We start from the raw sequence: 27,904 nt of genomic DNA on the forward strand, positions 1-27,904 counted from the left end.
GCACCATTTTTCAGTCCGTCATTCCCCACGTATTCAGGGAGTGTCTGCTCGGTACCCAGGCCCTCTGCCAGATACCGAACAAGTCCCCGACAGCTGTCCTTCTAGAGAGGAAGGTGGACCTCAAACAACCAACCAAGATGACTCTAGATGTGAGCAGGGCTATGAAGAATATAAACCGAGATGTCTCAGAGACTGGATTGGGAGGCAACATTAGGTAGGCCGGTCAGAGCGTGTCTCTGTGAGAGCTGAAAGACTTGAGGGAGTCTGAGCCAAGAGGCAGTTTGGGGGAGAGAGTGCCAGGCAAAGGGAGTCACTCCTGCAAGAACCCTGAGCAGGAGGGACTTTCCGTGTTGAAGGCACAGGAGGTGAGCTCACAGGGTTAGGTGGGGTAGCCCACAAAGGGTCTGACAGACTACAGCCAGGAATGGAAGATTTCAGGGGGGCAGGACAAGGTGAAATGGCTTTATTTCTGATGCTCACCCATCAGCCACAGGTGTCTACCTACCAAAATATTACGATGCTTTTGAATATTAGATTTGTATCATTTGTGTAATGCCACATTCTAGAAACAGCATTGGCTGGCGTGGCTCTGCAGATCCTGCCCCCTATCTAGACCTCTGTTTTCTGCTGTAAAATGGCCAGTTTTTGGATGATCCTTCCAGCCCCACCTCTGGTTCCCTGGTTGAAACTTAGTGTAGGACTACCCGTCCAGCCAGCCCAAGCTGCCTGCTGATGCTGTCACCCAGAGCCCACCAGAGGGCGCTGTGGACCACGGCTTGGAAAAGGCAGATTAAGGGGGTGGAAATCTGTTCACTGGCCTTCTGAGCCCTGGAACCAGAAGATGGATATTGTTAATTTTCTTCTAAAATTTTAATGGTTTCTTTAAAAAGATTAAATTCTTTTACTAGGGACAGAGGAAGAGAGGGAAGAAGATTCCAGGTGCAGGGGCCGCATGTGCTAAGACCCTGTGGAGGGAACATGACAGGTATGAAGGTCAGTGAGGTGGGAGCAGAGTGAGTGAGAAAAAAGAGACAAGAAGGAAAGGGTGGGCAGAAGCCAGACTCTGCAGGGTCTTGTAGACCATGTTAAGGCGTCTCTGAGCTTTATTTTTAAAGCAGTAGGGACCATTGGAGGGTTTTTAACTGGGCAGGGTGAGAGCATCAGATGTACCCTCAACTGATGTTTATAGCCAGGAATGACTTTGTCGAGCTGCTGGGCACATAGTTGGCACCTCGGGCCTGCAGAGTAAAAACTCCAGGGCAGCTGGCCCTCAGTTGCCTTCTCGAAATCACTGATTCCTGGGAGGAAAGGTCCTTCCCCACTGGGACAGGTGGGAGGATGGGGGGAATTAACATGTCTCATCCGTTCTAGCTCCTCAGCTCCCAAGCCCGCAAGCAAGGGTAGAATCCAAGGTATCTAAAGCACTTAGCTGGACACACAGTGGGACCTCTGTCAGTGGTTGGTGGCATACTTGTTCGGGAGCAGAGGCAGAGAATTTGGCAATTTGCCAACAATTTTGGATTCTCTCTCTCTGTACTTAGTTGGAATTGGGGATTGGGGGCTCCTGGCACTGAGTAAAGGCTCAATGAGTATTTGAAGAATGGACAGACGGGTGAAGAATACAGCTTCAGATTACACTTTAGGCTTTTATTTCCTCCACTCACAGCCCACAGGCCTTCTGAGGGAGAGTGCTCCTGTATCCGTTACATGCTGTGTGTTCTTGAGAAAGTCCCTTCCCCTCCCTAGGCCTCAGATTTTCCATGACAATGGGGAGAAGGGGAGCAAAGTAGATAATGGTCAGCCCGTACTCTTACAGTTGTACAAATCCTGCATCTGGTATTTTGCAGTAGACCTGAGGTTGCTAGGGATTTATTTTCCAAGCTAACCTAGGGGATAGGAGTGGGGCCTCTTTCAGTTCTGTTGGTGTCTCCCACCCTACGGCTTCTGGGCTATTGCTGAAGTGGGCCAGGATTCAGTATCCAGAGCTCCCTTCCTGCAGCTGCTTACAGCTCTGCTAACCTCTGGCCGCGGGCATCCGTTTCCTCTTTGTTCACCCTCAGTGAACTGGGCTGCCTGGCTTGGTGATCCTTGGGCCCATGAAGGTGCCCCAGGGAAGTCTGCAATCCTTCCAATCTGACTTGCTTCAGAGCTGGCAGGGTGACGACCCTTGGTGTGCATGCACACACGCATACACACACACACACACTGCCATAGAAACAAAGGAAAACCTGGTGAACCCTCAGAGAAGCAGGTTTCTTAGCAACTTCACAGCTTTTGTTCATGAGCCACTTGGAATTGAAGTAGCATCTGATCTCCTGCCAGCTCCTGCCTGGGGATGGGAAGAAGGGGATGGAGGGTCTGCTTTCGCTGGAGCTAGAGCTAAACACCCCCGCCCCCAGCATTGGCCTCTCAGCCTGGGATGCTGAGGCTGGAATCCTGGGGTCTGGAGTCCTCATGAGGCTGGAGTCCACATTCTGAGAAAAGTCCCTGCTATGGTTTCTTTACAGCTGCAGAATCCCAGGGCTTGGTCATCGAGACAACAAATGCATACTGACATATGTACTGTGGGCCCATGGTGGTCCACGCTGGGTGCCCATAGTAGTTGGCTCCACCTTTGTCCTCAGCCCTGGAAATACAGAGATGAATAAGGAATAATCTGTGACCTCTTTAGCCTAGTGATGAGAACAAACAAGGACCCAGAGACACCTCATTACCGCTGCACTGCTTGTGACTTCACCCCAGGCCTCTAGTATAAAACCGAAACTTCTTAGCCAGGTCCTAACAGTCCTTCCAGGCTGGCCCCTGCCTGCTTCTCCATCACCTCCCCAGCAGGGCTCAGGTCCTCACAGGCCAAGTCTTTCCCACCTCCAAAACCAAGTGGTCCCTCCACTTGGAATGTTCTCCCTCTGCTTGGCAGCTTTTTGTCAGAGTTTAGGTCCCAGCTTAGCTCGCCCCCACCCCCAAGAAACTTCCGGCACACCCTGTCAAGAACAGGCCCACCCCACACACATCATTTTCTGGCATGCTGAGCACCTTTGTAGCCTCTTTCATGGCACTTATCCTGACATACAGTCCATTCTCCTTGTTCACAGTAGTTATGTTCTATTGAGTCACTGTGAACATGGAGTCAGCAAACACTGAACCACGCCCCTAGGGGAAGCGCAGGGGTAGGCTCCTGCGAGCCTCTACTCGAGACATTTTCATCAAACGATCAATACATAACCTTGTTTTATGTGCATTTCTGTTTAAAGACACCGTATTTAATAATAGGTCACTAATTTGTCAACATCCAACTCAGGGCTAACTCTGGAACTAATGCCTCAATGAAATTTACTTAACACACACATGTTCTCCATAGACACATCGTAGTGCTTAAGAACACCATACAGCACCTCAGCGCTATGCTTGGGAGGCATTTTAAACCAAAATCACCAACAAAAAGCACAAAAATATGTAAAACGTGACACCACATTGCCCATGAAAAGGATACTTGTTTAGAGCATGCGCGCTAGACCTCAGCTGGGAACGTGCATGTTGGGGGAACTCCCAATTTTTTGCCACTCTTGACATGCACCCGTCTGCAAGTGACCTCCGAGGTGCTGCAGGTGACCTCCGAGGTGCTGCAAGTATCGGTTCTGAGGTCACAAATCTATTTTGGTGAGTAGGCACATTTGCAAACACAGCATTGGTGTAATAATGAGGAGTGCTTTAATTATTTTATTCATTCGTTTACTTGTTTAGTGTCTTCTAGTCCACGGTTTTATCCCCAGCTCTCAGGAGGACTGATTTGGACCTCTGAAATTGTTGAGCTTCTGATGAACGCACCACCTATCTCTGAAATGTTAGTTTTGTGAAACTGATTAATAACCCTTATTATTTATGTCACCATTAGTTGCATATTTCGTTAAGGCCAAAACTAAACAGCTTTCCAGGTCTGACTTTTCCTAATGAAACTCATGAAAGACTGATATATGAATCTGAAGTTGTTCATTTTTTTATGGGCATTAGACCCAATGACCCAAATATCCAGTAACCCAAATAATTATGTGCAACCTCCTAGTATCAGCTGAATTTTTTCTTAGGAGAAGTTTGCTTGGTCATCTAGCATTAAAGAAAGGAGAAGCACAAAGGTTTGTTTCCCCATGACAGACTACACATACAACCCCACTCCCATACAGAATTGGTTTCTGAAAATGTGACCAATGTCGAAAATAAAAAGTCAAACAAAAAATGTATTCCGTCAACAGGGCACATTTGTTCCTAAGGAATAAAAAAGGGTTTATCAGTTTCAATTACACCTGCATTTTTGGACGCAATCTTTGATGATATATTTCCTGCCTTTCCTACTATATCTTCAATTTGATTATTTTTCTTTACTAATCAAAAAACATGCATAAGGAAGTGCCTGGCTGGTTTAGCTGGAGGAACATGCAACTATTGATCTCAGGGTCATGAGTTCAAGTCCCACAATGGGCCTAGAGCTTACTTTTAAAAAAAAAAAGTGATTAAGAACATCAAGTGGAGACTGAAGATTCATTCCTTTCAATAAATCCAATGACTCCTACCTTTATGTCAATTACAGTTAATGATACACATACTTCCTTTATTGAAATCTAATTCACCTAAAGTGTATAATTCAATGTTCTTAGTATATTTACAAGGTTGTGCAACTATCACCACTTCCTAATTTCAGAACATTTTTGTCCCCCGAAAAAGAAACTCTGGACCCATTAGCAGTCACTCCCCACCCAAGCTCCCCAGTCCCTTAGCTGCTGGTAACCACTCATCTGCATGGATTTGCCCTTTCTGAACATTTCATATAAATGGAATCATGGAATATGTGGCCATTGTGTCTGGCTTTCACTTAGCATAATGTTTTCAAGGTTCATCCATATTGTGTCAGTCCTTCATTCCTTTTTATTGCAGAATAATAATGTGTCTGGAAATACTACATTTTGTTTATCCATTCATCAGTTGGAAGACATTTCATCTCTCTGGGTAGATACCTAAGAGTAGAATGGCTGGGTCATATGGTAAGTCTACATTTAACTTTTTGAGGAACTGTTAAACTTTTTCCAAGATGGGTGCACCAATTTTGCATTGCGACCAGCAGTATGTGGGGTTCAACTTCTCCACATCCTCACCAATACTTGCTATTACCTGTCTTATGTACTATAGCTATCCTAGTAGATATGAAGTAATATCTCATTGTAGTTTTGATTTATATTTCCTTAATGATTAGTGATGTTGAGCATCTTTTCATGTGCTTTTGGCCATCTGTATATCTTCTTTGGAGAAATATCTATTCAAAACCTTTCACTCTTTCCACCATCTTTTCGTGCCGCCATTATGGCATGCATGAATGTCCTGGCAGATGCTCTCAAGAGCATGAACAATGCCAAAAAGAGAGGCAAACACCAGGCTCCTAGTCCATGCTCCAAAGTCATCTTCCAGCTTCTAACTATGATGCTGAAGCATGGTTACATTGGTGAATTTGAAATCATGGATGATCACAGAGCTGGGAAAATTGTTGTGAACTTCATGGGCAGGTTAAACACGTGTGATCAGCCCCAGATTGGATGTACAGCTAGAAAAATGGCAGAATAGTCTGCTCCTGTCCCACCAGTTTGGTTTCATTTCACTGACAACCTCAGCTGGCCTCATGAAGAAGCAAAATACGCTGGAGAGAAAATCCCGGGGTTCTTTTTTCTAGGGATATAATACATGTGTGCAAATAAAATGCCTCAGTGGACTCTGGTGCTTAAAAAACACACGCAAAAAAATTTTTTTAATAAAAAAGCCTTTACCCCTTTTTAATTGGCTTGTCTTTTTATTGTTGAATGATAAGAGTGCATTATATATTCTAAATACAAGTCCCTTATCGTGTATGATTTGCAAACACTTTCTCCCATTCTGTAGGTTGTCTTTTCACTTTCTTGACATACACACACTTCTTATCACTACTCTTGGTACTTTCATTTTTCCATCCACATAATTTTTTAAGATGAGGTTAAGATACAACAAAATAATGAAGCACTTTCCCAATCATTGCTGCACAGATGGATATGGAAACTGCCTGTGTGGAAACTGAACGATTAACAGATCAGCAGCACCACCTTCCCATCCTGCAATGTGAGGTCTCACTCTCTAACATGCAGAAATCTGAACCTGAGTACAAGGGGTGTCAGCATAAAATGTATGAAATAATAACTACCACTTAATGAACACTTACTATGTACGAGACACTAAGCTAAGTGCTTTACAATATCACATTTGATCCTCACAATAGCCCTATAAGTACTATTATCATCCCATCTTACAGATGAAGAAAACTGAGGCTTATAAACTTCACATAAGTTGTCAATGGTCCTACGGCTAGTAAAGTGGCAGAGCTGGAATTCAAACTAGAGCCTTTGCCCTTAGCCACAGTGCCAAGAGCTACCGTTGGCCAATAGCCAGCACCTGTCAAGTGCCAGGTTGCAGACCAGAGCCAGGGGACACTTTCATGCGTCCTCAGCGAAATGAGGAAAATAGGCTCATGCTGTGGACTTTTCATAAAGCTTAATTTATTCCATTTAAATGACTGTCCTTTATTCTGAGATTCTTCCAACTTTTTTTGGTATTCCATACTTCCTGTTAAATTACAATACCAAAGGATGGTGTTTTTCTTACTATTATTAGAAATATAGGCACGTCGTAAAACATCCAATAGGAACAGAGGTTATAAAATTCAAATTCTGGGGTGCCTGGGCGGCTCAGTTGGTTGAGCATATGACTCTTGGTGTCAGCTCAGGTAATGGTCCCAGGGTCATGGGATCGAGCCCCACATTGGGCTCTGTGCTGAGCATGGAGCCTACTTAAGATTCACTCTCTCTCCCTCTGCCCCTCTCCCCCACTCATGCTTGCTCACTCTCTCTCTCTCAAGTTAAAAAAAATTTTTTTTTTTTAATTTTCAGATTCTTCCTTTCTTCCCTTGGCCTGCAGTCCCCACCACGGAAGCAACCACAATTACTAGTTTCTTGTGTTTCCAAATATGTGTATTTGGGTATAAAAATTTTAAGAAAAACAAACGGAATTCATACTCCACGTAGTGCCCTGTATCTTTTTTATTACTTAATAAATGTCTTGGTAGAGTTGGATATACTTAATTTATTGAAAAAATGTTTACGGGGTCCCTACTCTTGTTAGCTACCAGAATTGGAGAATTAGTGTTGTATGCACTGGAGCTACAACAACAACAAACAAGGCAGACATAGTCCTGGCCTTTGTGGAGCTTATATTGCAATGGGAGAAACAGCCCCACCACAAAAATAATAATAAAATAGAATCATTGAATATTGTGATGAATGCTAATAAGAAAAGACACGGAATGGAGCATAGCGATGGGCAGGGGCTGGGAAGAAAAATTCCTTTTAATCAGGGAAGACTCTCTGCAGAGGTGACATTTAAATTAAGACTTGGAGGATGGAGTCAGCTGTGGGAGGAGCGAGCGGAACAGCTTTCCAGGTAGAGGCAACTGCAAATGCAAAGACCTTGAGGTAGGGAGGAGTCTGGCTTATCTGAGGAACTTAAGGAAGAATAACAGAGCTGAGGCGTGGGAAGGGGGCAAAGAGATGGCAGGAGGCACTGTCAGAATGCAGTGGGAAGCTGGTGAGGGGCTTAAGAGAAGTGGGGCAAGGTTTGGTTTGTATAGATGCTCCATCAGGAAAGAGTGGTTTAGGGACCAGCTCATAGGCCAGTAAAGCACGTTAGACACAAGGTGATGGTGGCCTGGGCTGAACCACTGGCCATAGGAAACGAAGCAAAAGGGACAGATTCTAAATATCTATTGGAAGGAGAAGAAAGTGCCTCAATGATGCGTGGGCTTGGAGTGGGGTGAAAGAAGAGAGAATCAAGGGTGGTACAGGTTGCAGTTAACGGATTCGGTTGTCCGAAGCTTTTAACTTGAACATTTGGTCTGCGATGCCCCTGGAGCATCTAAGCTCCAGAGGCTGTTTTCTGGAGCTCTGAGGAGAGGCCTCAGCTAGAACTATGGAGTTGGGGGTTATCAGCCTGTAATTTTAATTATCTGAAGGTAGACTTGGGGATGGAAAAGAATATTACAGTTACTGAGTCAAGTTGCCATTTTAAAACCTAGCTTTTATTAAAGGCTTTATGTTCAATTTACAAATCTTGTTATTCCTTTATAAATCTGGTGATTTTTCATATAAAGATAAGAACAATCACTTTCACTTGTTCTTTGATTACTGTTGAATTAATTCTTAAGTTTAGCAGATTCAATCCTCCTTAAACATTTAACAGGCTTACAGATTTAATTAATCAAATTTCCTTAGACATTTCAGACTACAATTACAAATTTAATATGTCTGATTTTCTCAAACACTTTAAATGCCCAACAGGGCAGACTTACAAATCTAAAAAGCAAGATCTTTCAAGCACTTAAGGAACTGTTGTAAATTAATTACCTAAAGTTATAAATGTAGCAAAGCAGATTCTCTTAGCCATTTCAAGAATCTCAAATCCTACACAAAGCAAAACAAGGATCACAGAAGCTTCTATCTGTATTCATTTCTTCATTATTTGAATATTTCACTATATTTCCTTTCTGTAGTTACAGATTTACTTCCCCAGCAGAAAACTCAGAATTTTTTCCAAAAAAAAATTGTTATTTGAAACCAAACTACATAATAACAGGGAGGAGAGATTATAAAATATTCCTTGAAGAAAGACTATAGGATTGTCTATAAATGGTAGTTAAAAGCATGTGCACCACCCTTCCCCCCCCCCCCCACACACAAAATTACACAGAAACTGAGGGTATCAGTCTGGGTCCAATTAAGAGAGAGAAATCACACAGTAATTTGAACAGAGGAAAGCTAATATAAAGATTTATGAATTATAACAGGGCACAGTAGTAAAACAGTAAAGAGAACTCTAAAGAATTCAGGAGTAGCAGATAAGGAGCATCCCCTACCCCAAGCGCTGAGATAGAGAACCCGTCTAGGAACATCTCCAAAGGCAAGGGAATTAAAAGCAAAAATGAACTATTGGGACCTCATCAAGATAAAAAGCTTCTGCACTGCAAATGAAAAACAATCAACAAAACTAATAGACAACCGATAGAGTTGGAAAAGATATTTGCAAATGGCATGTCGGATAAAGGGCTAGTATCCAAAATCTGTAAAGAACTCACCAAACTCCACACCTGAAAAACAAATAATCCCGTGAAGAAATAGGCAGAAGAGGGGTGCCTGGGTGTCTCAGTTGGTTGGGCGTCTGACTTCGGCTCAGGTCATGATCTCACGGTCCGTGAGTTCGAGCCCCGCGTCAGGCTCTGTGCTGACAGCTCGGAGCCTGGAGCCTGCTTCCGATTCTGAGTCTCCCTCTCTCTCTCTGACCCTCCCCCGTTCATGCTCTGTCTCTCTCTGTCTCAAATATAAATAAACATTAAAAATTTAAAAAAAAAATAGGCAGAAGACATGAATAGACACTTTTCTAAAGAAGACATCCGGATGGCCAACAGGCACATGAAAAGATGCTCAATGTCACTCATCAGGGAAATACAAATCAAAACCACACTGAGGTACCACCTCATGCTGGTCAGAGTGGCTAAAATGAACAAATCAGGAGACTACAGATGCTGGCGAGGATGTGGAGAAACGGGAACCCTCTTGCACTGTTGGTGGGAATGCAAACTGGTGCAGCCACTCTGGAAAACAGTGTGGAGGTTCCTCAAAAAATTAATAGATCTACCCTATGACCCAGCAATCACACAGCTAGGAATTTACCCAAGGGATACAGGAGTGCTGATGCATAGGGGCACTTGTACCCCAATGTTTATAGCATCACTTTCAACAATAGCCAAATTATGGAAAGAGCCTAAATGTCCATCAACTGACAAATGGATACAGAAGATGTGGTTTATATATACAATGGAATACTACATGGCAATGAGAAAGAATGAAATATGGCCTTTTGTAGCAACGTGGATGGAACTGGAGGGTATTATGCTAAGTGAAATAAGTCAGGCAGAGAAAGACAGATACCATATATTTTCACTCATATGTGGATCCTGAGAAACTTAACAGAAGACCAGCGGGGAGGGGGACGGGGGAAAAAGTTAGAGAGAGGGAAGGAGGCAAACCATAAGAGACTCTTAAATACTGAGAATAAACTGAGGGTTGATGGGGAGTGGGAGGGAGGGGAAAGTGGGTGATGGGCATTGAGGAGGGCACCTGTTGGGATGAGCACTGGGTGTTGTATGGAAACCAATTTGACAATAAATTCCATAGAGAGACAGACAGACAGACAGACAGAGAGACAGAGAGACAGAACCCATCTAGGAAAAGGAAAAGGCACCATTCTCCCCTGCTCCAGGGGCAGTGCCAGGGGAAAATCTGGTGAAGAAGCTGTGTGTACTGTAGCAGCCTGGCACTGGATGTAAGTGCTGTTTTGAAAAATATCTAAGGGCAACATATATGTGGGAAATGTAGACCTCTCATCCGTACCAGTCAACTTTGGAGCCAACATCACACACTGCCTTGTATAGACACCCAACTGTTTTCTGGGTGTCTGAGCTCCCCCCGCTAGAAGATACTCTCTTTTAGGGTAAAGATTATGTTTTATTCTTCTCTTGTGGCCGACCCTGAAATGGGTACATGTAATACGTTCAATAATTTACTTCTGAATGTATGAACTCTGAGTGAGGCATTCTATTAAACTGTGCCTTTTTTCCTATTAATTTTCATCCTATATTTTCCTACTATAAAAGCAATAATTGCTTCCTGGGGAAAATGCAAAGGTGGACCAAAAGGAGAAAAATATCAACCATATTTCCACTATCCATGATAATAATTACTATTAGAACATTAGTACTTTGGTAGATTTCATATGCACAAATAGTTGCTTTCCTTTTTTATTTTTTAACTTATATGTACACACATATCCCATATGCAATTTTAAATCCTGCATTTTTAAGTTAACATGAATACAGCACTTCTCCAACTCATCAATTCTTTGTTGAAGAGTCCATGATGAATTGTTCTATATAGAAAACACTTACAGTGATGTTGAAACTACCTTAAATGTTGAAAAGATCATAAATAACTGCAAAATATCTCACTCTGAAGATGTTCAGTAGTTTACGTAACCACTTCTCTTGTGGAACTTGAGGTTCTTTTTCTATTTTCCTTTTATAAATAATCCTACAATGAACATCCTTGTTTAAATTTTTCTCTGGTAGGCCAATTTCCTGAAATGGCTGTTCTGCATGTGAAATTACTAGACGAGAGGGTACAAATACGTTCAAGGTCACTGAAGAAAATTTAAGATCACAGAGCATCTGCTCCTAAACATGGAAACTGGTAGCTTTCCTTTTTTCATCAGGGCACAAACCAAAAACCTCTTTAATGCCAAGCCACCTAGTACTACCAAAATAGGTACAAGTGCTCACCTAACACTCCCGCCCCCTGAACACCGCCCACCCCCACCCAGGTCAATGCTACCCATCCCTAAATGATTGTGTGACCGCATGACCCTATGACCCTGGGCTAGTCCCTTTGGGCCTTTGGTCATTGTTAGTCCCCAAGTTGCCCGGCAGAGAGGTGGTGGCCTGCCTAGGGGTGCTAGACTAGATTTTCCGAAGGCCCTTCTGGGTGTGTGATGCCCTGAGTACCTAACCCCAAGCTCAGGGGCTTGCTAGCTATCGTGGATAGATCGGGAGGCTTAAAGCAATAGAAGCTACAGCTTACAGAGCTTCAGGGAAGGCTCAAGATACAGCAAGCCCTTCCCCATGCCGAGATTGGCCCTAGATCCTCCACTCCAACCTTTTCTCCCGGTCTTCCGCAGTCCCCGCTTCCCCGCGCGGTTCACCCAGTCCACCCTCCAGACGTTATACTGACTTCCGATTCTTCCCAGCCGTAGGGTCACAAAAGCCCCGTAGGGGTTTTCTTCCTCCCTCTCCTCTTTCGGCGCCGACCAAGCCAGTCCCAGTCTCTACAGTTTGAGGTCTCCGCCACCCTCCAGCATCCGACTACCTTGCAATACCCGCCATCAGACCCCCATCATCTCCTCTGCACGTCTTTCCACGTATCTGTACCGGCTTGTCCCTCAGTCTTTCCCGCCATGCCTGGCTTTCTGTGCTGTTTCATCCACCCTATCTCCCATCGGTCTGCGGGTCCTCTGGCCCTGGTCCTGCGGTTTTTACGTTCTCATGACAGAACCTCTATCCTCGTCAGGTACCCCCTCAATGCCCCTCCCTATGTTTGTCCCTCGGCGCCCCCTCCCACGTCTACACTTCAGTACGCCCCCGATTGTGCTCCTCCGTTCCCGGAATCTGGCCCTCCGTCCAGCCAGGCCCCTGTTCACTATCCCTCCCCGAGCCTGAAGAGTCTGCGGCCCGGTTCCCCTCCCGCACCCGGGTAACTCTTCCCTCTTCCACTTTCTCTACTTTGAACCCATCCCAGCAGAGTCCAGGAAGTAGCCAGGCGCCGGGGACTGGCGGCGGAGGCGCCCAATGGGGTGCGCCAGCGGCGGCAGGGGCCCCGCCCACAGAGCGAACGAGGCCAATGGCCGCGCGGAGGCGGGACTTCCGCTGTCCCGCGGAGGGCGGGGGAGCGAACTGTTGTGGTGCGGTGTGTTGGGCGGGCGGCGGCCGGGTGGCCCAGGGGCTGCCGCGGGACTCGGGGCGCAGCCGAGCGGCTGCAGGGGTGGAGCGAGCCGGACGCGCCCCGGGGCCCGGGCGCCGCGGGTTCGAGGCCGGGTCCCGCGCGGGGAGGCCGTGCCACCCCGGCGGAGCTGCCCGGCGGCGAGTTTGCCCCGCAGCCGAAAGAAGGCGGGAGCCGGCGGGGGCCCTCGAAACCCCCTGGCAAGCCGGGCCCGGAGTCCCCAGGGAGCGGCTGCTTCCTGGGACGCCCTCCCGGACGCCCCCGCCGAAGGGTAACGGTTCTGGGCCCCCGGCAGAAGGCGCCTCCGGGTGACCCCCGGCGGGGCCCTGCGAGCCGCGGGAGCCGACCCCGGGGCCTCGAGCGGGGAGGAAGGGGCTTTCCGGAGGCGCGGGGCCAGGGGCCGAAGGAGCCGGAGCGCAGCGGAGCAGAGCCGGGCCTCCTGGGCGCGGGGCAGGGCAGCGCCTGGTCTGGAGACGGACTCCGGGACCCTCGGGTGCGGGGGCCTCGGCGACCTGCCCCGCGGGGCGCGCGGCCGCGGAGTGGCCTACTGGGGATCCTCCCGCAGAGGGGCCGGCCCGGGGCGGGGAGATGAACGGCTTTAGCACGGAGGAGGACAGCCGCGAAGGGCCCCCCGCCGCCCCCGCCGCCGCCCCGGGCTACGGCCAGAGCTGCTGCCTCATCGAGGACGGCGAGCGCTGCGTCCGGCCCGCGGGCAACGCCTCCTTCAGCAAGAGGGTCCAGAAGAGCATCTCGCAGAAGAAACTCAAGCTGGACATCGACAAGAGCGTGAGTCCGCCCCTGTCCCTGCCCCTGTCCCCGGCTGGGTCCCCGCGCGCCGCCGTCCTCCGGCCGCTGTCCCCGGCTGAGGGCCGGACCCCGGGGCCCTCCCCGCCCTGGGCCTCGCCGCCCTTTATCTGCAAACTGGGTGGGGAGTTGCACTCGGGATTTCAAAGGCCGCTTCAGCGCAGACAGGCTCCGACTGGGATTCTGCCCAAATCCGGGAGATTGGGGGCGGCGGGGGGCGGGGGGAAGGGGGCTCCGAGGACCTCTCCTTCCTGGGGAGATTTGACAACAGTTTAGGGCTTGTTGTGTTGATTTAGAGCAGGGAGACATGGGTTAATATTGTTGGCCCACGAAGGAGCAAGTGTTGGGGAGGGGGCGATGAAGGGGCCCGGCTCTTCTTTAACTTCTCCTCTTCTCAGAACCATGTTATTCCTTCAGAGATGGAAAGGTGGCAGTTACTTCCCCCCTGCCGCGGCCTCGGCTTCTGCAGAGGGTCATCGAGCTCGCTGCTTTGCATGCAGCTGTGGGGAAATGGGATTTTTCAAGGATGTGGCAGAAATAAGGCCAAGACCAGGTCTTGGGAGGCGGTTCCTGCAGTCCAAGTGACCAGGAGGAAGAAAATCAGTTTTCTTAGGGGTAACTTCTTAGGGAAGGGGGCTTTAAATTTGATTAGAATCACCCTGTGTTTTGTGCCTAATTATAGGGAAACTTTTCCTGTGTGATTTCACCACTTCTAGTTAACAATTCTAAAGATGTGCCTATTGTCAACCAATTAAGAACTTTTTAGTTTGACATCTGTTGCTGCAAGCCTTAAGTGGCTGCCTTGTGATTAGGAATTGGAAATGAGTTAAGGGGGGTTTTAATATTCTGGTAGACAAGCTAAGTTCAGGTGGTTAACATCCGTTCTTTTTTAGGACCAAAATTCCACTGTTGGGGAAAATCATAGATTGCTTGTTAAACTGAAAGGGCAACCACTTTTTTACTTTGGGTTTTGCAGCTGAAACTGAGTCCCAGAGATAGGAAAGGACAGTGCCAAAGTGTCACAGTGACTGAGAGGCTGGTTAATTTAAAAACCCATTATCTGATTTACTTCCAAGCACCATGCATAAGCCTTGATTAAGTCTTAATAAATAAAATATCTTCCCTGCCCTTTTCTCCAGGCTCTTCCCTCCCACCCCCAAGTTTTTTTAAAGTTAACAATTACAATACATATTTGCAACTCTTGAATGTAAAGATGCTATTTTAAAAAATGGCTGGGAGTGAGTTAATGGCTTTTCTTATTACAAATCTCTATGAATGGATGGATGGATGAATGGATGGATGAAAGAAATTCATCTGAGGGCAAACAATTGGCTAGAGATCCAGATTAGGACACACGCTGAAGTGAAATGCCTAATCCTAAAACAGCAGTGAATTCATCCTCTTGGAAACACTGCCTACCTTTTGTGTAGGTGGTTGGGCAACTTTACTTGAGCAGCTTATAATAATAATATTTTCCAGTCCTTAAAAAAAAGAAATTTCCTGTTCTTTTAAACCCTTGGATGCCATGACATCTGAACAATTGTGATGCTGCCACCGGGGGGCTCCATTTACCCAGTGTCCCCACTGGAAAACCTGTGTTGAGCTACGTTGGTGTTTTCACACACACTGTCTACAAAAGAGGCATCCTGAGCCTGGCACCAGAGTTCCCCCAAAGTAATGCTTCTGGAGGAGTAGTGTTTCAAGATGGAATCACTCACAACTTGTTTCAAGGTGGTGATGTACAATCATTATTTCTGAAGGGGATTCTATTTCATTCTCACAGGCTTGGGCAGGAATTCAATTCTAAGTAACTGCTGTGTTACAAGAAATTTTAGCTGTTGCAGAAAGGGAAACGGAAAAGAAAAACACTAGAGCCTTTGCTAGCACCCTCCTTCCTCAACCCGTAGCCCCCAAAGGTCACTGAGCTCTGAAATTTTTGAAAACCAGTATGTACTTCAAAATGGTTAAGGAGAAATAATGACTATTTATCTTGTAAAAGGGTCTAGCAGAGAACCTTTTAAAATAATAGCACCAAAAGTCCAACTCAGGCAGTTTAAATTCATTTGATGTAGACATTGGCAGCGTTCTATGAGTTATTAACATATAACGTGTTTTCAAACATTCCTCCAATTGACATATTTCTGCTTTATTCTGGAGAAAAGTGAAGTTGAGAACAGTATAAAGAAAATGTTGGGGTAGGAAAGGACCTGTGTGAGGGATCAGAAGGTCTGAGTGACCTTGGCCAGATCATAACTCCATCTGTGTGGCTTCTGTTTCTCTCTGTAGAAAATGAGATCAGGGCCAGCGGGGTTACACGGGTGATTGCTAAGTTCTCTTCCATCCAGGATTCCATTATTCTAGTGTCCTGACCTGAAATCTCCCAGCCACAGCTCGGGAAATCACCTCTGCGGCCTGTTCTACCAAGTGTGGCACTCTGTGAATTTGAGAAGCTGCTTAATCTCAGAGTTTACACATGGAACTAGCTAACATGAGGGCCAGCTTCCTATCAGGGATGGACAGTAGGGTGTGAGTGTGCTTTCTTCCCTGATAAAACCTTGTCCCGTGGTCCATACATCAACCGGGAGGGATTCTTTGGGACAGCGACATGCTGTAACTGAAAGTCCTTTGACAGAGTTGACTCTGGCAAAGCTACTCCAATTTGTAACCATTTGTAACTGGTGGCTTTTGCTGGCCTAAGCTGTTTTTAGATGCGAGGGACGCCTCTGTTGGTGCGACTGCACTTACTGAACACCTGCTGTCTGCAAGATATGGTCACAATCTAAACTGAAAAGTACTCATGACTCCCCAACCCAACCACATGAAAGTGATCGTTCATCTGACTGCAAAGCGATTTTCATTATTTTCTCCGTGAAAAGACCTGAATTAATTGATGTTGGTTTCCTGTCAGCTTACTTTTATCTTTAAGAATTTAAGGAATAGGGCGACTGGGTGGCTCAGTCTGTTGAGCGTCCAACTTTTGATTTCGGCTCAGGTCATGATCTCATGGTTCATGAGTTCCAGCCCTGTGTCGGGCCTGCTGGGGATTTTCTCTCTCCCTCTCTTCTCTGCCCCTCCCCTGCTCATGCTCACTCTCGCTCTCTCAAAATAAGTAAGTAAGCTTAAAAATTAAAAAAAAAAAAAAAAAAAAGAAAGAAAGAAAGAATTAGGAGTGCCTGGGTTGCTCAGTCAGTTAAGCATCTGACTTTTGATTTCGGCTCAGGTCATGATCTCACAGTTCGTGAGTTCGAGCCCCAAATCGGGTTCTGTGCTGACAGTGCAGAGCCTGCTTAGGATTCTCTCTCTGTGTCCCTCCGCCCCTCCCTCAAAAATAAAATAAGAACAAATAAATTTTAAAAAATAATAAAATAAAGTAAACATTTAAAAAAATCAAAAATTAAAAAAAAAAAAGAATTTAAGGAACAGAGGTTCCTGGCTGGCTTATTTGGTAGAAAATGCAACTCTCAGTCTCAGGGTTGTGAGTTCAAGCCCTATGCTGGCACCGAGCCTACTTAAAAGAAAGAAAAAAAAAAAAGAAGGAATAAACTCAAATTCAGAAGTCCCTCAAGAACATTTGTGTGACATCTGCCTCAGTGTCAACAACCCCAAGTCATTTACACAGTCATTTAGTTTGTTAGGTTTTTGAGTGTCTCCTCCAGCCAACCCTGGCACTTACATTCTTCAGTAAAAACACGTTACTACTTAGCTGCTTTTGCTGCCTTCACTTACTATTATGCCTCCAGCCTGCATTCGAAAATCAGCGGTAGCATCCACCTTCTTCCATGTGGCTTCTGGGAGAATGAGAATCTCTGCACCTTTCCACTTCTCTTTGTGGACCAGAGGTGTGCTGATGCAAGAAGTATAATTCTGATACACAGAAATCAAGTTTTTCAGAGAGACGTCATCCTACAGTAGTAGCTGTTGTCCGTGTGAAAATAGGAAGTCCTGTCTGCCGTCGCCACAGCCCCGTCCTTCCTCCTCTCCTCCTTCCTGAGACAGTGCCTTCCAGCCCATTGTAAATTCATAACTCCTACAGGTCTGAAAATGTCACATCACTCCCTGCTTCCAAAACCTTGGGGGCCTCTGTCTTAAGGAAAGTCTAAGCTGTTCTCGTAGCCCCCACCCCCGAACTCTCATTGTGCTCCCGTGTGGGCCGTTATCTCCACCTCACTGACACTGTCTACCCTGGGCTGCCTCCCTCACGCCTTCTTGTCAGCCGTGTTTGAGACTGTAAGTCTTGGCTCTTCTTCCCATCTGGAATGCTTCCTATCTACCTCTAAATCCTCCCTTGTAGTCAGGGACCTCTGCACTGACTGTCCCAGCCACAGGCATGTCTTCCGTGGCTGAATCCGTACCATTTATCATCTCTAGCCTTCAGTGAGGACTTAGTTTATGATCTGCCGCCCAGTGTGATAGTAATGTTCATGTCTCTTTGTGGGTTTTTTCTTCTGCAACCCAACATAAAACCTCTAGAAATTAGGGCCTACGTCTTATTCTTCCTTCTGTCTCTTCAGTGCCTTGCAGTGGCGAGAACCCCATAATTTGGTAGATACCTGTTGCTGTTTCCATGGAATCGGCAACTCTCACTTTAATTTGCTTCCCATCAGGTAAGGCACCTGTATATCTGCGACTTCCACAAAAATTTCATCCAGAGTGTACGAAATAAAAGGAAGAGGAAGACAAGTGACGATGGCGGAGATTCTCCTGAGCACGACACTGACATTCCTGAGGTAAAGGTCAAAAGGATCAGCTTGAGAAAGCTGGGAGAATGGATTCTAATGTGATCGTTATCTCTGGCCTGGTCTACTGGTTGTGTTCAGAAATAATTTTAGTCCCCTTTGTTTTGCTGTGGTTTGTTTGAAAAGTGAATCAGAGAGAGAGTCATGGTAATATCAAATCTGAGAGCTGAAAACTTAGAAATCAACTAGTCTCACTGCCCCATCATTTCACAGACAGGCACAGAGACCCGAGGTCACACACAGAGTTAGGGGGCTCTGGTCCAGTGTCCTTTCCTGTAGGCCATACTGCCTTTCTTCAAGAAACCCCTGATAAATTCTTAACTACAACCACAATGGCAAGTTTTTTTAAACTTTTTTTTGCCTTCAGAGGTGGTGACTGAGCCTATATGGATTGAGGGAAGTCACTTGCCCTCTGTTTTCTGGTCTGCAAAATGAAGGTGGACATTGTCAATGCATACCAGCTCTGATTTCCGTCGCTCTGATCCCTGGTCCAGGCGTGTTCCCAAGGAGCCATTCCAAAGTCAGCTATAAGGTTTCTCACCCCTGGCACTGCTGACATTGGGGGCCAGATAAGCCTTTGCTGTCAGGGCTGTCCCTGACATCATTGGATGTTTAGCCGCATCCCCAGATTCTACCCATTAGATGCCAGTCGCCACAGTAGTGACAATCAAAAAATGTCTTCAGACATTAGCAGGTGTCCTCTGGTGGGGCGGGGTGGGCTGGGGGTGGGCAAAAGCATCCCTTGTGGAGAACCATTGCACTAGACGATGAGACTGAGACTTCTCAAACCTTCAAGGTGCCAGTGCCTCCTGCGCAAGCCTGCAGGAAGCAGTATTGGCTTTTCTTTCTATCTAAGTTGTTTTCACTTAAGACTCCGCAGAAGAAGAACCGTTGGTAATGTACGTTGAATATTTGACACATGAATATTTCATAAGGCAACTGCCTGTTAGCACTCAGAGTGGAAATGACTGCGTAGGAATAGAAAGAGTAGGCGGGCCTTTGTCTGCAGATGTGGAGAAACCCTTTGGAAATATGGTCCTTTCCCCTGCCCCTCTCGGTGTCCCTTTTTCTAGCATTGGTTTATAGTATTTTTCTGTCGCCTTTAGCGTTAGTATTATTATTTTATAAAGAAATGGATGTATTCAATTTCAATGCTTTTTACAAAAAAAAAAAAAAAAAGGTTTGAGGAATGTTTTGAAAAGAATGAAGGACTTTGGTCCCTCATATTGATCATTCATTTTGTTTTTAAGTGCTCTCCACCTGCCCGAAGCAAGAACATCTCTTTTAGAGGCAGGTAAAAGCAGCCCAGCTTTCTGGGCCTTCAATATCTCATGACTGTGAAGCTTTCCTCTCTTCCTGTGTTAGAAAAAAAAGGGGGGGTCCTTTCCCTCTGTCATCCAGCCGCCTGCAGAGACCCCAACCTAACCTGCTGATTTGTACATTAGCTACAGTAGCTTTTCAGTTTTCCCTGAAGAGTTGTTGGGGGTTCTGATACCTGAAGGCTCAGCCTAGGGAAGAACTCTTTGAGAACAGCAGTATTTCCCACTGTCCTTCTTCATGCCCCCCATCCAGTCTGCTGCCAAGCTGTGGCCTGTCGTCCTCCAGGATGCCTGTCTGGGTTTACCTTTGCTGTCCATGCTTAGTGTCCCCCTCTAGTATCACCAGCCTCCAAAGCTCAATTCGAGTATCTCATTTCTGATCTCTGCTACAGCATCACCCCCCGCACCCCCCACCAGTCTTCCCTACAAGCCCCCACTAGACACATCTTTCTGGAACATCACCCTCTACTACCTATGGTAGCTCCTGCTTTTCGAGACCTGCTGCCCTCCAGTCCCACCTTTTAAACCTGTCACTAATGCCTGTGACTCCTCTTCCTCTCATGACTTCCTCTCATGACTCTCTGTACTCGTGGTATTCTCTCTCATTCCCTACACTAGCCCCGTCCTTACCATCTTTCTAAACCCTGCTCTCCTTTGCTTCAGTTTCACTGCCTCCGTGAGCCCCCTGAGACCACCCCTTCCCAGCCAGAACTGTGTTTCCACTGTTTTTTGGTTTTGTTTTGTTTTGTTTTGTTTTGTTTTTTGTCCTCCCAGCAAGTTATTAGTCCTCAATGGATCATTTCTAAGATGTTTCTGTAGTTCTCTTCACCCCTGCCCCTCCTAGAGTAGTGCTGGGCACATAGTGCACTCCTGGTTAGTCATGCCTAATCAGGTGATGGATAATGTGTTTCTCCTCTTCTCTCCAGGTTGACCTGTTCCAGCTGCAGGTGAACACTCTACGGCGTTATAAACGACACTACAAATTGCAGACCAGACCAGGCTTCAATAAGGCCCAGTTAGCAGAAGTAAGTGGACAAATTGCACTGTAAAAAGAAAGCCAGAAGTGTGCTTCTGTCAGTGACCTTGGTTCCCCCTACCGCTATGTGTGTCTGTTGATCATAATGCCCTCCACAGCTCTGGAAACAACTTCCTAGTCCCTCTTTTGTACAACCCAGAATCCCACAGCTTTACCTAGAAAGGCCCAGTTTCTATCACAGAAACCATAGCACAGAGAGAGGAAATGACTTATTTAAAATCACACAGCAAGTTCATGGCAGAATTGAGCCTGGAATCTCAAGACTCCTGATCCTAAGTCCTGAGTGTGCTTTTGTTTGTTCATTTGTTTGAATCTTGTTTTGTAAGATTCTTTATAGATATGGTCCTTTCTGCACATCAGGTGTGTCAGATTAATCACCCCAAAACCTTTGCTCATGTTCTTTAGGAGCTATTTTTTTCTTCAGTTTTTTTTTTTTCCTTGATTTCTTTTACTCTGATGTTGGTAATGGAAGCATTTATTCTAATGAATGGAACCCAAGAAATTTTTCTCCTATCCTGAGCTCTGAATACAATTTGGAGGAGGGGGCGGAGAATGGTCTGTTGGCCATTGTTTTAAAATATTGACAGCCTGGCTTGATACTTCTGTCCGATTGGCATTTGTGTGAGGACTTCTCATCACGCTTTTCGTAATGTGCTTTTCTGCCCATTGTAGAAAATTGGGAAAATGAAAAAAAGAAAAATATAATCCTACCATCCAGAGATGACCACTCTTTAGTGCTAGTTCTCTGACTTTTTTTTTTTCATCAGTCCTAGCCCCCTCGATCCAATCAGAAATTTCCTTAAAAGTTCACAGCCCCATAGGTTTTTGATCTTTTCTTTAGGGGTTTCTTGCTGATCTATCATTTTTACTTTAAACTTCTTCAGCATCTAGATAAAACATAGTGCACAAGACTTACCCCTTTAAGGTAATGTTACCCATTTCCAGCATTCACCCTGGGGAAAGGGATGGGATGAGGTGGGGCAAGAGGAGACCTGCATCCTCAGGACTTATAAAATAAAGCCAAATGTCAGGAGTACATAGTGAATGACAGATTATTCTTCAAATGTGATGTGTCTTTTAAGAGGCAGTTCTATTTAGGTGAATTCTTGGGTCAAACACTTACATCTGAACAACTGGCTATTCATTTGACACAATTTTACTTTATTCTTAATGTCTGTTTATTTTGAGAGAGAGAGAGCATGCATTCGCATGAACAGGGGAGGAGCAAAGAGAGAGGGAGAGACAGAATCCCAAGCAGGCCCCACACTGTCAGCAGGGAGCCCGATGTAGGGCTTGAACTCAAGAATCGTGAGGTCACAACCTGAGCCAAGATCAACCAACCCAGCCACCCAGGCGCCCCTCATTTGACACAATTTTAAAAAGACACTTTTCTGCCCAGTCCCAGGGCCTGAGAGCTGGAGATGGTAGCAGCTGGCCAAGCAGAGCAGTCCCAACCTGTTCCTCCATGGGGATGACCTTGACTTTTTGCCATGATGGACAGTTGGCTGCCACTGAAATAGAACTGCACTTTGGGGGTGTTGTGGGGGTTAAAGGGCTGCTTTTGGAGGCCTGGAAACCAAATCCCGCAGACCCCTGGAGAAGAAGGGCATTCTGAGCTCTATAGCACTGCAGGAAGTTCTGTAGTGATCGTAATCCCCTCCCTAGTTCTGGAAGCTAAGTCCTACTCCCTCTATGGCACAGTTCAGATTTTGTGGCCCTGATTTATGCATGCTTTAATGGACTCTGGTTTTTTTCCCCCATGTAGACTGTCAGCCGACACTTCAGGAACATACCTGTGAATGAAAAAGAGACCCTCGCCTACTTCATCTACATGGTGAAGAGTAACAAGAGTAGACTGGACCAGAAATCGGAGGGCGGCAAGCAGCTTGAGTGAGGAAGAAGCGCATCAAGGAACAAAGTATGATGCTTAATGCACAGGTGATATCTGCCACGTTTAGGCCCATAAAGACTGTTAAATTTTATTGTAAATAAAGAAGTTTGAATGATGAATACTGTAAATCTTTTCGGTCAGGAGAATCATATTCTCATGAGTCAGCATGTTATACAAAGACTTTCTTTTAAGGCAACTGCTGGACTGAAAAAACAAGACCATAATGAGATTGAGAGACTATGTATTGTAGCATTTAACAAAGCACTAAGCCAATTCTACTGGAAGTGTGGGATAAAAAATATTTCGGTACTCACCTTGTAATACCACTCTGCCTTGTGTGAGAGGTGGCACTGGGATAGCAGTGAGGCCCAGCCAGCTTGAGGAGCGGTAGACCCAGGAACAGACAGACGTGCCCCCACTTTGTTGCAAGCTTTGTCGTTTAGCAGCACATCAGTTTGACAGCGGTCCTCCTCACGGGTCCCATGCCTTGCCTTGCACACAGTAGGCACTCGAGCAGTATCTGTTGGCTAGTTGCACTGTCACTGACCGTGCCGGCCTCGTAACATCTGCTTCACACCTCTAGGTAATGAGACCCCTGCCATTTCTGTTGCTCACCACTTAACTTCTAGAGTACGGAGGAAGTCCTGATGCACCAGCAGGAGGTTTCTCATCACAAGAGGATTTGAGGGCAAGCGCATGTGCCAAGCTTTGTTCATGGAGGTTCCAGCAACACTGATGCAGAGACCCTCATAGGAGACGCAGCCCTCTGCACACCATCTGTGCTTTACTTTTTGGGGTGAAGTTACGAATTATGACTTCAGTCATTCTAGGCCATAAATGCTTTGACAGATGGAGATATTTAGTGATCTGGGGCCTGTGTTTTCAGAAGTACGAATCCTTAGTTCACAACCACCAAGAAAGCTGCCAAGGATCATGTAATTCCTGCTCATAAGTCCAGTTCTGGGACAAAAAGTCTGACTGGCCTTGACTCCCTGGGCTCGGGGTCACCAGCAAATCATGAGTTTGAGCTATTCGCAAAGGTCAGTGCCATTGTTCATTTTTCTGAGCAGTTTGCCTCCCTTTTAGGGGAAAAGATTGCTAAAATGATTTTTTTTTTAAGTATGAATAATTACCTGAGTTTTTTTAATGTTCAAAACCTCAGATTCCTCTATCTTCTTATATCAGAGCCAAAGTCTCCTTTGAAAGCAAAGCTTTATACCCAAAAATATGCTTTTGAAAAAGTTTCTAATCAGTGTATTAGGGGACAAAGGATGTGAATAGGGGCTGGGAGAAAAAGAGAAGAAAAGGACTTGGATTCTAATTTCTGACCGTCTTGACATGTACTGTGGTCAAAAGTATCATTTTCTTACTCAGTTTCGATTGTGAGTTCTTTCTTAAGCCTTAAATTGTAAAAGGAGCCGTGGATGGCCTGGCCCGGCAGAAAGTTTTAATGTCCCACAGATGGCTTACTCTGGGCATCCACACAGAGAAGTCAGAACAAAACCCCACTAAGCAGGGTGGTGCACTTTCTGAAGGTCTCCGCTCTGTGAGGCAGAGGGCCATGCTCTCTGTGGACCGGGGACAGGCCACCCTGTCACTAAAATGCAGTGTGTTCCATTGCAGCAAATTTTCACCAGTGTTCAGAATGCACGTCTAGCAGATTACAGCCTTTTTAAATATGTATAAATGAATGTACATAGAGCATACTCTAGACTATGAGGGGATCTTATTTTAATACACCCGGCTATGGATGGCACGTCAAGGTACTCTGAGCGTTTTTAGTCATTCAGATTCAGTATGTAGAGATTGTCGTACTGCGTGTAGCTGAAAGATGTTGGTGTGTGGACATCAGGAAGGCTCAAAAGTTATGTGGCTTGTATGGGTTTTTTCCTAAGAGGCTGAGTTAGAAAGGCTTTGGAGGCATCAAACACCAAGCACCCCCCCCTTGTCAAGGGGAGTGTTTTCTCATCAGGCTGCAGTTTGGGGGGCCAGACAGGCCTAGAGGTTAAGGCACTGGTAACCCTCTGTCTGGAAAGGTCCATCTCTTGTCGAGAAAGTGTACCTTTCTGATGTGTAAGTGAAAATTGCAGATGTGTAGATCCTGTCACTGTTTCTTGAACAGCAGGTCCGTTTCCCAGTGGGGAGAGACAGAAGTACGTTTCTGTACAAGAAGCTGTGGTGTTAGGATCCATCTGTTCACGTGTATCGGTAAGCGTGCTCTGGTTCCAGCCAGAACCCCGGGGAGACTCGCACCTTCAGCCAGACGCTGTGCCGCCTCTCCTCGGAAGAGGTGCTTTTGGAAAATGGAGGTCGTGGGTATCTTTTCACCCTTTGAAAACGTGTCAGATGAGAGAAAAGACAAAGCTATCTGAACTGACGTTCCTTATGTGTGCAGAAATCTGTTCTTTCATCAAACCACTAAGCCTCTTGCCTTAGCCTCTTCTGCAGTTTCCCATGGCTTGATCTGTGCGCAGGAGTCTTCTGCCCATGGGAAATGGCGGGGCCCTCCGAAGGAGTGGGGTTTGGGGAAAGCAGTGTTCATCTTGGCTGCCTACATTTTTACGCACCTGCCAAGGACTCTTGCGCTTCTCTCCACCTGTAATGTTGCAACATTGCCTTCTCTCCTCTTGGTGCTCCTGGGCAAAACTGGAATGTGAAATCCAGAGCGGACGTTGTCTTCTTAAAGAGTATGGTGCCTGCCTCGGTCCAGCCTGGTGTGGTTCTTTCATATGTGCTGAAGGTTGTCACGTGGAAATGTCCGCATCCTGCCACTCATGTCGCTCTGATTTAGGGTTTTAAAAAAACAAATGGACAAACTTCTTATTTCAGCAAACACACTCTTAGGTTGGCAACAGCATGTGAAAAAGATTGTAGCTGAATCCCATGAAAGATTGAAACCAAAGGCTTCAAGATTGGCACTGTAAAATGACAAGGAATTTCACTTACGTGTTAGAGCCGCCAAGTTGGTAGATGTTCCTGACATAGCCAAATATTCACTGCTAGCCTTCCAGGGAACAGATATTAATAATTGTTTGCAGCTGGAATGTCACATCTAACCTTGGCATTTCCGCTGCTTATTTTGTGGGAACTTCTTGGTTAATATCCTGCAGGACAACCAGCTGGTAGACGAGGGAGAAAGTAGGAGAGGGGACTTACTCGGGAGCCCTTATCTGTTGAAGTAGGCTGTCCAGACCGTGGATCCCAGCAAAGTTGCTTCATGGAAGTCCCCTAAAGGCTCTCAGTCGTTATAATGGTGAGATCCAAAAGTAGGGAAAGGGTCTTTAAGTCATCAGTCCGGTCTCCCCGCAGGTGCTGACATTCTGCCTACAACTGTCCCACCAAGGATTTGAGCAGTCTGGGTTTAAACATCTCTGAGGACAGGGAACTCACTACCTCCTGGGGAAGCCTGCTCTATCTTTGTAAACCTCTGGCTTTTCTATGTTCTCTGTGATTTCCATCTTAGTCTGTCCCCAGTAGGGGCCATGTGGAACAAGTTGTTCATCTTGGCCAAGGACCCAATCGCTGGCACTGTCCCGTGGCCTAGCAGCCATCTTTTGGAAAGGAGCAGCTGGCAGATAGACACTTTGGTGTGCTGACTGTCCTTCCCCCTCAGCATTGGTCCATTTAGTTCCTTGTTGAAGGATGTTGCGGAAACCCCATCAGCCTGTTTATACTCGTTGCCGCTGAAGCTAACGGAGGGGTCAAGAGAGGAAGGGATGCTATCAGCCTGATAAATAACCTAAGAAGGGGTGAGACCCTGGTTCCATGCTTGCCACACAAAAACGGATGCTCACATCACTCAGGAAGAGTTTTAGCTAGAAGATTGTAAAACACTGCTCCCTGTGGAGTGTAAAGGTTCCACGGCTACTGAGGGCTTGTACCTTAAAATTTCTGCAAGTTCTTCACACGTTTTTATTGAGCAAACGAAGCTTAGGATACCTTGAGGGGAGGGGTACACCACATGTCTCTGTGTCCTAGAAGTGCCATACTTTCAAGCTGGAAAGTCCTTTAAGGTTGCTGGTGCGCCCTCATTCATTTTAAAGACAGGAGACTAAAATTCAGATCAACTTGCCCAAGTCACATGGCACTGTCTGGACTAACATCTCATCCTCCTGACCTGTCCAGAGCTCTGCTCACTCTCTGACTTGCACAGGACTCAAATCCTGTCTAATGTAACTGCCTTCAGATTCTTGAGACCTGGCCACTGAGCAGAGAGGTTCCCAAGGCCATCTCTTCGGGGCTGTGAACCACCATGCTGAGCTGCTCAAGGTCGTGTGAAATGATTAGGAAAGCAGTCAGCTGAGTTTGCACAATGAATGTGAGGGGAGAACAGTTCTAGCTTATGACTTAAGACTGTGATTCAGAAGCCCTTGCGGGAGACATAGTGTTGCCCTAGAATCTAAGTTCTCACAAAATGGGCTTGCTCTGTGATCTGTTGGTCAGGCTTCTGCCTTTCATGTGGTCCTCTGGGGTTGTGTCACTCAGATGGCCCTGACTCGGACAGACACAGCTCTGACGCCCTGTGATTCCCAGCCTCCCGGCCCCTGTTACTGGGCTAGGCAGTTGAACTGAAGGACAAAAGTAAACTCAAGGTCATGGCCTGGAAAGCACGGTGTTTGGGGGTGCCTTTTTAGTCCCTTCATTTTATTGCAGACTGTTCCCAAGTTCAAGGTTGGGTCAAGTTGATCTGATGTTTTGAGATGGAGTCTAGTCTGGGGCAAGGTGGGGCCTCTTCTTAAGGTAGAAATGTCTGCAGTCAGTTATTTCACCTGGCTTGCGTCTTAAACCACAAACCCTCCGGTTGCTCTCACTCCATGAATGCATCTTCGCCAATGGCGGAGGGTCATACAGGACCCCTGTTTTATGTGTCTCCTCTCCATTATGCCCATCAGAATGTTTTCAGGGTGTGGGTTTGTTCTCCATTTTGTAACTGCCTTATCAAAAAGCAAGTGCCCTTCCATTCCAGGCCTCCTCATACTGTACTTGTTTCCTGCCAAATTTGGGGGATCACTTGTATTTTAATTTTGTAATCTATGGCTCTGTACTGTTGAAAGGCTCTCCATTCTGTGGGGTCTCCTTAGTATGTACGTGACTTTTCATGTTGCAATATCACACAGATGGGACGGCCCGACTTTCACTCTTAATAAACGATCTGAATGAATAACAAGAGACACATTCTGTTGTTCTCCTTGACCGTCCACATGGAATTCAGATGCTTTCACTTCCGTATTTGGCCCCTGGCTGTGTAGTTACAGCAATTGCTGCCAGCGGTTTTTCCTCCAGACTCTAACTACTAGCTCCTACATTCCCCCTTCCCATCCCAGTGCACGTCGAGTAAGTTTAGGTCACAGAAGTTTATTCCTGCTCTCCCACTCATGTGGAAAGAGATTGAGGGGTCCGAAGGCCGGAGTGTGGAGCCTGAATGCTGCACAGCGATCCCGACACGCTGAGCA

At 46.2% G+C, this 27,904-nt stretch overlaps 1 protein-coding gene and 1 pseudogene across 1 annotated transcript; both read left to right on the forward strand.

The window, feature by feature from the left end:
• Positions 1-127: 127 nt before the first annotated feature.
• LOC147584146 (small ribosomal subunit protein uS8 pseudogene) lies at positions 128-5,817 on the forward strand (annotated as a pseudogene).
• A 6,772-nt stretch (positions 5,818-12,589) lies between these two features.
• On the forward strand, positions 12,590-27,620 carry SAP30L (SAP30 like). The gene is made up of 4 exons (XM_025924546.2): positions 12,590-13,451; positions 18,074-18,196; positions 20,451-20,549; positions 22,326-27,620. Exons 1-4 carry the CDS (start codon positions 13,254-13,256, stop codon positions 22,452-22,454), a joined length of 549 nt encoding a protein of 182 aa, XP_025780331.1. The 5' UTR covers positions 12,590-13,253; the 3' UTR covers positions 22,455-27,620.
• Positions 27,621-27,904: the final 284 nt, after the last annotated feature.

Source organism: Puma concolor, chromosome A1 (assembly GCF_028749965.1).
Source record: "Puma concolor isolate L17-30 chromosome A1, mPumCon1.1.hap2, whole genome shotgun sequence".
Lineage (NCBI taxonomy): Eukaryota > Metazoa > Chordata > Mammalia > Carnivora > Felidae > Puma > Puma concolor.

Excerpts from the sequence above, each read along its gene's own strand:
- SAP30L (XM_025924546.2), top strand. The coding sequence starts at position 13,254 with ATGAACGGCTTTAGCACGGAGGAGGACAGCCGCGAAGGGCCCCCCGCC. Across the intron at positions 18,197-20,450 it reads ACGACACTGACATTCCTGAG|GTTGACCTGTTCCAGCTGCA; the intron begins GTAAAGGTCAAA and ends TCTTCTCTCCAG. Across the intron at positions 20,550-22,325 it reads ATAAGGCCCAGTTAGCAGAA|ACTGTCAGCCGACACTTCAG; the intron begins GTAAGTGGACAA and ends TCCCCCATGTAG.